Raw genomic sequence first — 14,050 nt, forward strand, 5'->3', positions numbered from 1 at the left:
AGAAAAAACTAAATCTAACCTATCGCAGACTTAGCACCTACATAATCAGAGTTCTAAAAAGTTTATAATTACAAAAGAGAATTTAATTATATAAGGATGAAAAAAAAAAAAAAAGTCTTAACTAAAATTGTTTAATAGAAATAGACTTAGCACTGGCATAAGCCGATTTCTCCAAAGTCTTCAATTATAAAAGAAAATTTAACTATATAAGGATGAAAAAAGAAAGCCTTAATTAAAATTTTTAAATAGAAAATAGGAATCCTCAGCTGCTTACCATGTAGCTGATTTGGAGATTTAAAAAAAACAGGACAGCTATTAAATACATGGCTCTCCAGTGGATAATATCTCTATAATATATATCTATCCCGGCACAAAATTGACCTGAGAACAAAAATCAGAATCTACCAAACCTTGGTCTGCACCATCTTCCTGTATGCCAATGAGTTTGATCAATGCAAACTTGGTGTTTGACCATCAGTGTATATGCCACATCCTTCGGGTTTGCTGGCAACAATTCCTTTCCAATGTTGTGGTTCACACAAGCTGGCGAACATCCTCACTTACTCAATCTATCTTCACAAGGCACCTTTGGTTGTTTGACTATGCCTTTCACCGACAATCAGGTGATCTCATCCATGAAGTCCCAGACTGCAAGACTGGAAGAAACATCATGGCAGACAGCTGAAGTCCTGGATCAAGAGAGTGAAACAAGATGCTGAGCTGATTTTGGGTTCTCACTTGTACATTACTGGAACCATGAATGACATTCTCATAGCTACAATGGCATCAGATTGCTGGGTGTGGTCTGCCTCAATTCGAGGTGGTAAGCTCAATGGATGGAGCTGGTTCAACTGATCCACGGTGATAGCTGAACCAAGCACAACTTACATATATATTAGTGACCTGGCAAAGCTACAGGGAAGACGATCAAGCAAAAAGAAAAAAAAAAACTTTAAGCAAAATTCATTCCAAATCAATAAAACTAAAGCTGGCTTGTTAAGACAGCATATATACAAATCTAAGCAAATTTGGGCATATTTTATTGGTTTGAAAATATAGGTTCTTTTTTACCAATTGTCATAAAATTTTAACCATAGAATAGTATTATAATCTTCAAAAAGCCTGCAAATTTTCATGTAGTTTGTCCCATAGAACCAAAGATGAGCATTTCAATATTTAATTTGGCTACAAGTACATCTATATCTAGATATATATGTATATATACATAGATATACCACCTTTTTTTTTGGCAATTTTATAAGTTCCAAATCTCAGCAACTACTGATCAGAATTTAACAAATGAAGGCTCGTTAGAAAGGTAATCACCTGCATTGTGTAGTGGGCTATGTGACATTTGCCCTTAGGGTCGCACATTAAGGGCATCATGCATCACTCAGAGCCTATTTTGGACACAGTTTTACGGCCATAAAATGTTTCAATATCATTTGTTTTCGTAGTTTTGCATATGAATTACAAAATATCTGATATTTTCTCAAATCCTCTGGCCTTTATGGAGGGGAGACTAAAACTGCTGCTATGGTTTCAAATGATTTGAAATAACAGCAAGGGGAGACTTGATTCCAAATATTTCTCATATGTTATATCTCCCCTCTTTGGTTTTCATACATAAAGTAAATTTCAGTGTATAAAGATTATTTGATACTGGAGGCATTCATAATCGTACTCTATTTCTAAAGGGGGGGGGGGAAGATATATACATTGTTATTTCAGATCTTTTTAAACCGTAGCAGCAAGTTTTAATTTCCCCTCCATGAAGGACAGAGGTTTTGGGAAATATATATCAGAGAGAAAGAGAGAGGTAATTGTCTAGAATAATAATGAAAATTGAAAATTGAATTTCAAACAAAAGCAAACTGAGTTACTTCCCTTGTTTAAGTCACATTTGAAAATAATAATGACAGATCAATTGATTGTGAAATCGTGAAGGTACATGTTTTATATAATGCACTAATTTCTACATGACATTTAAGTAGATAACATTGCTTTTAATTGAAATTCAATTTTTCAGTTTTCATCATTCGAAACAAACTATATATAATCAATACTTATCACCTTGGGCACTTTTTGGTATGAAATGACCATCAAGGTTGAAATGCTATTAAAATCAAACAATCAATTGGATTTTATTCTGATTTTTGTTTTCTTTTCAAATAGTTTTCAATACTGTTCCTGGCCTTAGCTCTTTAAGTGCAAAATACTGTATCTTTTTAAAACTTCAACATTAGCTGTCAAAACACATTATCTTTCTTCAAGCGTATTGTTTCTTTGTCGATTTTCATGTTACTAAAAAAAACACTTTTATTTTAAATTAAATAATTGAACAGCCAACACTAATATTTGTTTTTCTTACCTTCTGCTCCTATCCCCCTCTCCCCCAAATAATAAATAACTTCCACTTCCTTTGTTGGTTGCCAATGGAAATCGTACTGTTTCTTCGGGGATTTTCACACTACCAAAAAATAAACACTTAAGCAGCCAACACTAATATTTGTAAACAAAAAAAATGGAAAGCGATAGCTACTTACCTTATGGTTCACATTATGTTGCTCTTCAGTGTAAAAGGATTTATAATTTGAAACAGTTTGCTAACCGGCATTACAGAAAACTTTATTTTTATTTAAAAATTTTTTTTTTTAATTTAAAGTCTTCAATACTAAAAAAAAAAAAACAATAACAAAATAAAACTGCATCATGATGTAATGAATATGAATACATCCGGGTTTCTCCTCTAAGAATATGATTGTTTGGTTAAGCCTTAAATATCATTTGTGGAGCAGCTTGGAAGAGACCTCGAAAGCCTCACACTTAAGGATATTACCGGCTCCAACCACAAACATGCATTCAGTAAAGCAATTTACTAAATTATTACTCTAATAACAGCCAAGACCACTCAACTTATTCAAACAAATATATCCTTTTTGCGGGCCATATTACATCTACACTTTTTTTTTTTTTTTAAGTGATGGTGGTGGGGAACTATGTTCGCCAAAGAATTCCTTTCATTTTCTTTTTACATGTTAAATACCTTTAAATTTTTCTTTTCTTACTTCATAAATTTCTAATTGTTAACCGAACCCCCCCCCCCCCCAAAAAAAAAAAAAAACAAAAAAAAAAACGCTTATATGAAAATTCAGATTACTTTTCAACTGATGCCACATTTTCAGCATTTAAAAAAAAATGTTTTCTTTTATAAAAAGTACATATGCTCTAACTTGCATTGGTTTTAGCATTCCAAATTCTGTTTGGAAAAAATAAAAATGATGAATCTCTTAATGTTAATTTTCCAACTGGTATTGCATATGTTGACTTCCAGTTTGGTTTAGTTTATTTATTTTTATTTTTCTAAGGAAGCTATTGATGATTAGTTTTTACTCCGTTCTCATTGAATTCTGCCACTATTACAAAAAGGAATTGATCAATTTTGCAACTCAATCATTCTTTTATTTAAGAAATAAGCTGGTAAAACGAAACCTATGATTAAATTTCAACAGTTAATTCATTTAAAACAGTGACTATGATTAAATATTTCATTAAAGATTTATGAAGAATAAAACTTTGAATTTTCATTCTGTTATAATTTTTTAATCCATTTATTAAAAGGTTAAAACTTAAAAGTAAATTACCCATGTAGCCTTTTTAATACTTTTTTCATGGAATAATTCTTAGTATTCCTTCTTTATTTTTATTATACAATTTATGTAAAGAACATCATGGTTGGAAAAAAACTAATTGGCAAGTCAGAATCAAATATAAATTTGTTAGATCCAAAATTAATTTTTTCAAACTTTTGAGCATCTGAGCAACTTAATTTTGGGTTTATTCAAATTACTGTTCTCATCTTAGATGTTATTCTCATTAAGTTTTAATCGATATACCTACCAACCTTCTTCAAATCAAATCAACCCTTTTATAATATTTAATTGAGGCCTCTACTCCAAACACATACATACATACCCTGTGGGCAAACTGCCAAGTCAGTGACTATAAACCCCACATTCTACTATTACTCATTTCATAGAGAAGTCCATTCTAACTAATTTATTTATGGGAATTAATTTCCCAAGCAATGCTGGACATGGTCTTGTGTGCGTTGGAAATAGCCTTAATATCTTATTTTTGTTGTTGAATGCTAGACAGAATTTTTGAATGAAACCCTTTATTTAATCGATGGGAGTAGCTTGCTCTCGTTCTTGAAAAAAAAAAAGATAAAATAAAAAATAATCCAATGTATAAAAAAACAAATTTCGGAGGCTTGCAAATAATTTGCTGTTGATGTTTGATTTTCGAATGCTAACCCAAAATTGCAGCCAATAACACAGCTGCCCACCCAGTGTTCACTAGTGTTTTATAAACATAAAAATATGTAGTCTCTTTTTATTTAATTTTTTTTTTTTTTTTCACATTTTGATAACTAATTTTCCAAAAAAAAACAAAAAAAAAAAATATTATAAATTTTATAACAAACTTTAGAGCCGATTCTTAAATAGGTTAAAAACATAATGTTATGTGAGTTTTCATTCAACTGTAATCTTTTACCCATTTTATGTCGCTTGTGACGCATAGCAGTAGTTTATTGCTTGTATTGCGATTTTCATTTTTTTTTTATTCACTCTCATAACAATTCATACATAATGAAAAACTATTGAGCATAAATATTGTACTTGAAAATACCTGTATTAGTTACAAGCAGCGCTCCTTCTAGGCATTATTACCTCCTTTTGGATGGGGTTGAGTGGGTTTATTACCTATTGTCTTAGTCATTCTAATCTGTGAGAGATTACTAATTGGTCCCAGACGTTCATTTTTTTTTTTTTTTAAAGCAAAATTGATCTGTATCGGTTCGTTGAACTATATACTTACTTTGCATGGTTCCAATATGACTACTGCACTTAAGTACTGTTTCTGTTTTTCTTTCCTTTTATTTTATTCTTATATTGTCAACCAAATTTATAGTTAACTGCACAAGAATTCAATTTACCGCAACTTTCAAAGGCAACTAGTAGCAGTACACATGAAAAAATTGAAATTGCTTAAACAATTTTAAAATTGAAATTGCTTAAAATATTTTAAAATTGAAATTGCTTAAAATATTTTAAAATTGAAATTGCTTAAAATATTTTAAAATTGAAATTGCTTAAAATATTTTAAAATTGAAATTGCTTAAAATATTTTTAAATTGAAATTGCTTAAAATATTTTTAAATTGAAATTGCTTAAAATATTTTTAAATTGAAATTGCTTAAAATATTTTTAGATTGAAATTGCTTAAAATATTTTTAATTGAAATTGCTTAAAATATTTTTTAATTGAAATTGCTTAAAATATTTTTTAATTGAAATTGCTTAAAATATTTTTTAATTGAAATTGCTTAAAATATTTTTTAATTGAAATTGCTTAAAATATTTTTTAATTGAAATTGCTTAAAATATTTTAAAATAAGTAATTTTAAATTGAAATTACTTAAAATATTTTAATAATGGCATAAATAGAAAGAGCTTGATGAGCTAAGAAAGAATCTTTTTTAAATTTTTGAAATCTGATTAAACTTAAGGAAGTTATGACTATTTTTGTGCCTCATACATTTGGATATTTTCCCTCTTTTAGACCATTTTGTCACATTTTTTACACTATTTTTTCAGTTAAAATGGTACATCTTTGTTAAAACACAAAATTAAGCAATGAAATTTGCCAAATGAGTGTATTTTTGTACAAGGAATCAGAATATACTACTAAAAATTTCCAGAAATTAATGGTTTTTCATATAATCTGCAGTTGCACATAAATATGTTGCAATTCCTTAAAAATGCCATTTATCCATTAAAAGAAAAAGAAGTTTGAGAACTCAAAGTTGAATTGTAATACATTTTATGTACAAGAAACTGATATTTAAATCTAGGAATGTTTAAAAATGAATATATTGCAATATTTCTTTGGTATTATTGTAGATTAACACTTTTCATCCCCCTCCATCTGACCACCTCTCCAAAATATGATTCTACTTTTTTAGGCAATTATGTGTAATCACCCGGAAAAACTTTAATGAAAGATAAAACAAAAAATTATTTCAGAATTTAATGTAAAATGATTCCTCATTTTAAGCCATTCTAGCATTTCAAGGCAGTTAAGCATTTTTTTTCTGTAGGCAATAAATCCTCTCTGTGTGTGTTTTCTTTTTAAGATGATTATATGTGGTTTTAAGAGGGTCTTTGTGTGATTATAGAAGGATGGGGAGGCTTGCCACTCTGACTTTAATGTTTGGGCTAAGGGGAATTATGTGTGAGGCTGAAGGCTTGACAGAAACAAGACAGATTTAGAATTTAGAGTGGGGGTTGGTTTCACATAAATTTAATGTAAAATAATTAATTTCGAGACTATTCTAGCGTTTTAGGACAGTTAACCAATTTTTTATGGGAGATAAATTTTGTCCATTTTTCTTTAAGGAAGGATCTGTTTTAAAAAAAAAATTTTTTTTAGATGCTTATATGTAACTTACAAAGGAATTGTTTAGTGGGTATGTTGGACTTAGTGTTATTGTTAGGATTAAAGAAGGTTTTAGGAGGAGGTTTGCCACTCGTACATAGGGTTAGAAGTAGGATTAAGGCAGTTTTTTTTTTTAAAGGGTGTGTGACTCATATTTATGGTAAGTGGTTCATAATTATTGGCTTTTGAAAATGTTATGCACTAGATTTTGAACATCAAATTACTTTTAAATGTGTAAACTTGCATGCACGAGGGTGTGAAACTTTACAAGAATGAAGACAGACAAAAATACATTTTATTTTAAAAAAACATGACATTTGAAAAAGTATCAAGTATTTTTTGGCCACCTATTTAAATATCAAAAAACTTTTGTTTAAAGCTGACAAATTTTGGATGAATTTGATTTTTATTTTCAACTAGTAGGTGCGCCGCGTCGGCACACACAACGCCGACTCAAACACAAAATCGAATACACTCAACGTCAAGTACACTCAACATTGTCTTACCATCAACGCTTACCTTGTGAACTTGGAGTATGGGAAATTCCCATATGCACAAAACGAAATCACTGAAAAAACAAAAATACTCAACTAAGGGTAAGGATAATAGGTAAATGTTGGATAAAATGATGGTTAAAATTATTACGAACTTGCCAGGATTCGAACCTGGAATCTTCTGATCTGTAGTCAGACGTGTTATCCATTGTGCCACAAGTCATGTCCGTATGCCGAAAGATGTTACCACGGCTGTATACAGACAGTGACAAATTCCATTGACATGGGCAGGTAACTTTTTTGACAATTGCACGAAACGGTCCAAAAAGCCTTTTTTCTGGCTTTTTGTGTGACTCGGCGTTGTTTGTTACGAACCATATATAGATAAGGACAATGTAGAGACTCACACCTTTCAGGGAAAATGAAAAATTTTTCAATTCAGTGCATCTTTTTGAAAGTTTTATTGATATATATATACATATACACACATAAATAAATAAATAAATAAACATTTAGAATTTTATTAATGGTATAAGATTACATTTCTTGTCCTTTTTCCACCGACTGACAGATTTTGTTTTTCAACTTTCCGGTTTAAAACATTTTTTATTTCTTAACTTCACTAGAAACTGAGTACCCTCTACAAGTATTTAAATATTGATTTTTGCATTTTTTATGATCTGGTAGATTATTGTCCATTTGATAATAATCCACTGAAAAAATTGTAAAAAAAAGATGAAAATATATAGAGAGAGAGGGTACCACTGGCACATGTGAACCAAAAAAACATTTCACATTTTTGCTTGTTTAAAGTAAAACACTTTTTAATTCACTGCTAAAAACTAATAGAATGGATAAAAGTGCATACAAGGTATACATTTAGAAAACTTATTTTCTTGTCTTTTCAACCATATAAATATTTTTAAAAGTGACTAGAAATATGTGAGAAATTGCAAGTTGAACAAAGTTCATAACATCATACTGGTTGGGATTGCTTTAATTATATATTTTGATAACCGAATAGCTCTAATTAAGCTAATTATATTCTGATAGCTAAATAGTTATAACTAAACATCTGGGAACATTTTTTTATATTCATTTTTTCATTTAAAAAAAAAAAAAAAAAAAAATTCTGGAATAAAAGTGAACAAAAAACGACTGTTTATAGCTGTGATATCACTGCTGCTGCTACTACTACAGATAATTTTCCATCCAAAGTCAACAACAAAAAAAAAAAACTTGTCTGTTGTTTACAGCTGTGCTATCGCTGCTGCTACTACTAATACTACAAAACAGCATGCCATCGGAAGTCAAAACAGAAACGATTTTTACCGGGTATCGTCTTTTTAAATTGCTACCTACCACAAGAGAAAACAACATACAATTATATTTTTAATGGATGAAAACAGTAAAATTATTGATTTACTTAATAGTGAGTGTCCAAAGAAATTTTTTTTTCAAAATTTTCCATACTCGTCCATCGTTGAAGTATTTTTTTTTTGTATTAAAAAAAAAAAAAAAAAAAAAGAGTGGTCAAAAGTACTTCAGATACCCCAAACCATTAAGTGACATCTCTTCGGATTAGTTTCTAAATTTTTGACAAAATTCTTAATACAAATACAGTAATGAGCATGTACTAATCGGGGGGGGGGGGCTTTTACAAAACCTTATTCACATTTTTACCAATCTATTTGCTTAACACTCTTAAAATATAAAATCTACATTATTCTTTATTAATTCATTTGAGAGTCTATTCAGTTCTGAACAAAACCGTGGTATTTTAAGGACTTTAAGAGCTTTGGTTTTTAAAATATGACTATTTTAAACAGAACCCCTTTGAAATCTGATTATTCAAAGCCTTTTACTGTCTGTGTGTATTACTACAAGAAGAAACCATCCTCCAAGGAATTACTATTTAAGGGGAGTGTTATCATGATTGACAAAGATATTTTTGCATTTCTTTTCTTTGTTTTTTTTTTTTTTTTTTTTGTTTTAATAATGTTTAATGCTTCCATAAGGTTGATTGCACTGTTTCAATTATTATTATTATTATTATTATTATTATTATTATTATTATTATAATAATAATAAAAAATTAAATTAGAAATTATTTCCTCCTGGATTATGTATTGCATTATGTTTCTTTTGTTTTTTCATATCAAACATTACCTTCCTTCCAATGTTTGTCTATAGACACAATTACTTATTCTTCCTCCACAGAAAAATACTTTGTTTTTATGTAAGTAGATGGATGCAATAGTGCTCTTTTGTAGCTAAGAAATAATACATTCGAATGTTAGTTATAAATAAACACTACAATTGATATTTAAAGTTAAGTAAAAAAAAAAAAAAAAAAAAAAAAATCAGTTAAAAAATATTTATATAGTAATTAGTTTTGTACATTTACGTGGTGTCAGGCTTAAAAAAAGACTTAAAAAAGACTTAAAAGAAATTTAATTTCTGTCACACCTACCCTTGCCATGAGACGAATGAATCCTATTAACCTGATCTTGGTAACAAACACTAAATTAATATCTATGTTTCTGAATTTTTGAGATGAGGATAATTAATTTGTATTATTTGGACTACTGTTCTCCCTTTCAGGTGTTTTGGTTGATGTAGCCGCCTTTGTTTGAAATTCTCTTCAGATTCCAGAGTTTAGCAATATACAACTGAAGAAAGGCGGAGCTAACATTGACTGAAATGCTATGCGAGTAATACTCAAGATGAAAGCAGTAATCCAAAAAATACAAACTACAGTAGAACCCTGGGATATGGTGGCCCTAGGATACGTTTTTTTTTTTTTTTTTTCATGTTACGATGTGGAATACAATGTTTTCCGGTCCCTGCTTACTGTATTTGCTCTGCCTTACAGTGTTATTTATAATGTTATTTGATTATATACATGTGTATTATATACTGTACTGTATTTTGTTACTAATTTTTAATATGTACTGCATGAAATTTTGCTTAGGCCTGCCATATGGCAATTTCATCTTATAATCCCAACATTGGAGCGGATTAATACTATATCCCAGGGGTTCTACTGTAAATTAATATCATAGCCAATTCTTAAAGACTATTCTTTATAAACAACACTCCCATCCAGGGGTGTGCAGGAATTGTGAGTGTCAGGAAGTGACCCCAGGCATCCAAATTGGGCAGGGAGTATATCCAATTATGTTCAAATTATCTCCCTTTCTCATAATATTGCTAAGTAATAGGGCTTATACGTGAGGAGTAAACCCTGGCCATTACCAGACCTCTGCATGCCACTACTTCTGCCTAGCTTTGCAGCAATTGGTAATGTGTATTAGAGCCGTGCGTGCTGGATTTTCAGTGTTTTCATGAAACTGGAGGTATTGATGGACAATCAAACTAATGTACAATGTTATTGCAATAGCAAATATTTTCATAAGCAGAAAATAAATGTTTGAAACAATATACTCGCACTAGAACGATACCGACCGTGTAACAATATAAACATGCACTTGCTTAGTTATTTGATGACGTTGTTAAAACAGCTATTATGTTATTTGTATAGTATATATGTCTATACATAGATCGCTACACAAAAGTAAGTCTTATGTTTATTCTTAAAATGTGCGTTTATATGAAAAATGTTGGTTTTATTTAAAAGAATGTTTTAAAACGGAATCTCTTGTTTTTATTTCTTATTTAGGTTGCTGTTGTCAAGTTGAAAGGTACAGAACAAGTTTATGCCATGAAAATATTAAACAAATGGGAAATGTTGAAAAGAGCTGAGGTAAATATGCAAATTTAAAAAAAAATTTTTTTATTAAAGATTTTAATTAAATGATTTGGATTTCAATCCTTATCTAATATTTTATGTTTACAAATATTATTTAAAGAGATTTTTTTTTTTTTTATTAAAAATTTTAATTCTTAAATGATTTGGATTTCAATCCTTATCTAATATTTTATGTTTACAAATATTATTTAAAGAAATTTTTTTTTTATATTAAAGATTTTAATTCTTATATGATTTCGATTTCAATCCTTATCTAATATTTTATGTTTACAAATATTATTTAAAGAAATTTTTTTTTTTATTATTAAAGATTTTAATTCTTAAATGATTTGGATTTCAATCCTTATCTAATATTTTATGTTTACAAATATTATTTAAAGAAATTTTTTTTTTCTTCTGTTTCTGAATTTTTGAAATGAGGATTGATAATTTGTATTATTTGGACGACTCCTCTTTAGTATTATTTTCACGTTTTGTTGATTGGTTGATGTAACCTCTAACCTTCAAGTGTATTTGTTAGTCCCCCAATTTATTGGAGAGGGACCTGTGTTTTAAGTGGTGTCCGTGCGTCTGTTATTCCGGACTATTACCAGATAACTGTCCATTAGTTTTTCCTGAAATTTTGTCATAAATTGTATTTCATTAAATAGATGTGCACAGCAAAAAAAAAAAATTTTTTTTTGCAAAAATTCCCGTTGCATCCCCAGGGTTTCAAAAGAAGTCAAAAATGCCCCAAAATGGCTAAAAATTTTGCCTCATAACTTTTGATCCATCCATTAGATTTTTGTTTTAAACTTCGCCAAAACGTGGATCCCATTGTTAATATAAATCCAGTATGGGTGACCCTTGCAAAATTCTGGTTCGTGTTCTCGGGGACGTTCAGTGCTAGAAACGCCTTTTTTGTGGCTTTTGTTTCATATTTCTCAACAAAAACTTGAGATGTCTGACTATGTAGTGGGTTTTCATGGTAGTCAACTCAAATATACATGTGATAAAGCCTGAAACTGCACCGTTATCCATTTAAACTGTAATTCGATGTCTCTAGGGGCTCAAAAGAGGTCAAAAATAACCCAAAATTGACACTTTTTGCCCCCATAGCACTTGATCCATCCATTAGATTTTCCTGAAAGTTGGTCAAAATGTGGAGGCCATTGTTCTTAATATAAATTCAATATGGATGACTCTGGCAAAATTCTGGTTCTCATTCCTCTTGGACTTTTAGGGCTAAAAAAAACATGCCTTTTTGGAGCTCTTTTTTCCATATTACTCAAGAACTTGATCTGTATATCTATATAGTAGTTTTCCATGGTGCTGAATTCAAATATACATGTCCTAAGGTGTGAAACTGCATCGTTTGTCTATTTTCATTGGGATTCAGCATTCCAGGAGCTCAAAAAGGGTCACAAATGCCCCAAAATTGCAAAAAAATGACACTTTTTACCCCATAACTTTAGCCCCATGCATTAGATTTTTCTGAAACTTGGCGAAAATGTGAAGGTAACGTCGGCCCTTTACACTTCTCACATTCATCATTTCTTCACTATTTTTTTGTGGTGTCATCTCACATGCAACACAAGAGAGGAACGACACATGCGCAGCTTGTTTAATTCTAGACCGATTCTGCTTATCTTGGGAATGTTTCAGCCGAGTTCCTGAATGTTTCTGTTGAACTCGGGGAATCTGCGAGGAATTTTTAACGGATCCCTTTATTTAATTCACAGGAGTAGCATGCCCATGTTTAGTCATTCATGACTATGTAGAAGTCCTAAACAATTCTCGATTGTATTGAGTGTTGCCTGTGACATAGTGGATAGTACCTGGTATATTCAGTTGCAAGTTGCGTTCTTCTGTGGGTTGTATGGGCGACATTTAAAATGCAACTGCGAATTACTTAGTACTTCTGTTCAGTTATGACAGATAGAACAAGAACATACTACTCCCATGCATTAAATAAGGGGTTTCGTTTGAAATTCAGTGCAGATTCCCAAATTTAACAGAAAGATAACAGTTTAATAAGATACACCTGAAAAAGGTCAGAGGTTACATCAGCTGAAATGTTGTAAAAATAAAAATAACACTCAAGATGAAAACAATAGTGCAAATAATATGAATGTCTTGTTTATTTTTAAAATTTGACTGTTATAAACATTGCTTTGTTCCTGTACACTGCCCCCCCCCCTAAAAAAAAAAGTGAGACTTTAAGTAATACTAGCCTGGGTGCCTGGCGTTGCCCAGGTGGTGTTTGGAGGTGTTTGTGTGTTGAGAAAAAACAAAAAAAGAATCGTAGTAGGCAGGCAGGCTCGAACCTGTACCGCGAAGAAGGAAAAGAATGTGAAAAAAAAAAAAGAAAAAAATGTGACGTCTTTGCTGTTGCGCCTATTGCCAAACCGGAAGTGACAAACGTCAAAATTAGGGCTCGTCAATCATAAAAAGAAATGGTTGACTTCTGAAAATATCTGCAAAAAAAAAAAAAGAAAACTGACTTGTTGAGGATGAAGGAATTAATGTTTTTGGCCAATTTTTTGATATTTGTCGTCCGAAAGTTTGAGGTTTAAAATGATACCAGTTTCATCACATTCCAACGCGTCTGTCAAAAGTTTTAGGCAGACATACATATATACATACATACATACATTCGTACATACATTTAAACAGACAAGTGAGATTTATATTATAGACTAATGTGGGTACCGTGGGGTTGCACGGGTGTTTGGAGGTTTCTGTGTTGGGGGGTAGATCAAAACAAAATGGGCAAAGTAATAACCCTGTTTAAATATTATAAAAAAAACAAAAAAAAAAAAAACAAGAACAACGTGGGGGTGCCAGGTGTTGCCCGTGTGGTAAAAGAAGAAAAAAGGTTTGGTAGGTAGATAGGCAGGATCGAACCTGGAACCTTGAGACGAAGGTAGAAAAGAAAAATCCTTGCGTGTTTACCAGCTCGGTCAGGACCGCAGAGTAACAGAAAAGCGGTTTAATTTAACGATTAAAAACTTGACAGGTGCGAGCTCAAATATTACGCCATAGAGTGAATGAAATCACGTAGTTAACTTTGGCTGTGGAGCAGTTTTTTTTTTTTTTTTTGTTTTCTTTCCCAAACTTTGGCTGTTTGTTTCCCCAACATGTTGTGTGGGAAAACCAGCTCCCTATAAAATGGGCAGTGTCCAATTGAATAGCAATTGTCTGATATAAAGGGTTTTCCCCCCACATTGATCAAAAGCTCATTGCTTTCTGGATGTTCCCGAGATGAAAGCCAGGAACCACTGCCGTTTCAAATTAGTTTCACT

General features: G+C 30.9%; 1 protein-coding gene across 8 annotated transcripts in view; it reads left to right on the forward strand.

Annotated features, from left to right (window-relative positions):
* The window catches only part of LOC145268301 (serine/threonine-protein kinase MRCK alpha-like), a 350,826-nt gene that overhangs the window by 79,740 nt on the left and 257,036 nt on the right, over positions 1-14,050 (forward strand). For all 8 annotated transcript variants that reach the window (XM_080123725.1, XM_080123727.1, XM_080123729.1 and 5 more), the window contains exon 3: positions 10,677-10,760. In XM_080123725.1, coding sequence (XP_079979851.1) covers positions 10,677-10,760 — 84 coding nt within the window. The remainder of the gene's footprint in view (positions 1-10,676; positions 10,761-14,050) is intronic.

This window comes from Euprymna scolopes, chromosome 43 (genome assembly GCF_053919585.1).
Source record: "Euprymna scolopes isolate OS-2025 chromosome 43, ASM5391958v1, whole genome shotgun sequence".
NCBI classification, from domain to species: Eukaryota; Metazoa; Mollusca; class Cephalopoda; order Sepiida; family Sepiolidae; genus Euprymna; species Euprymna scolopes.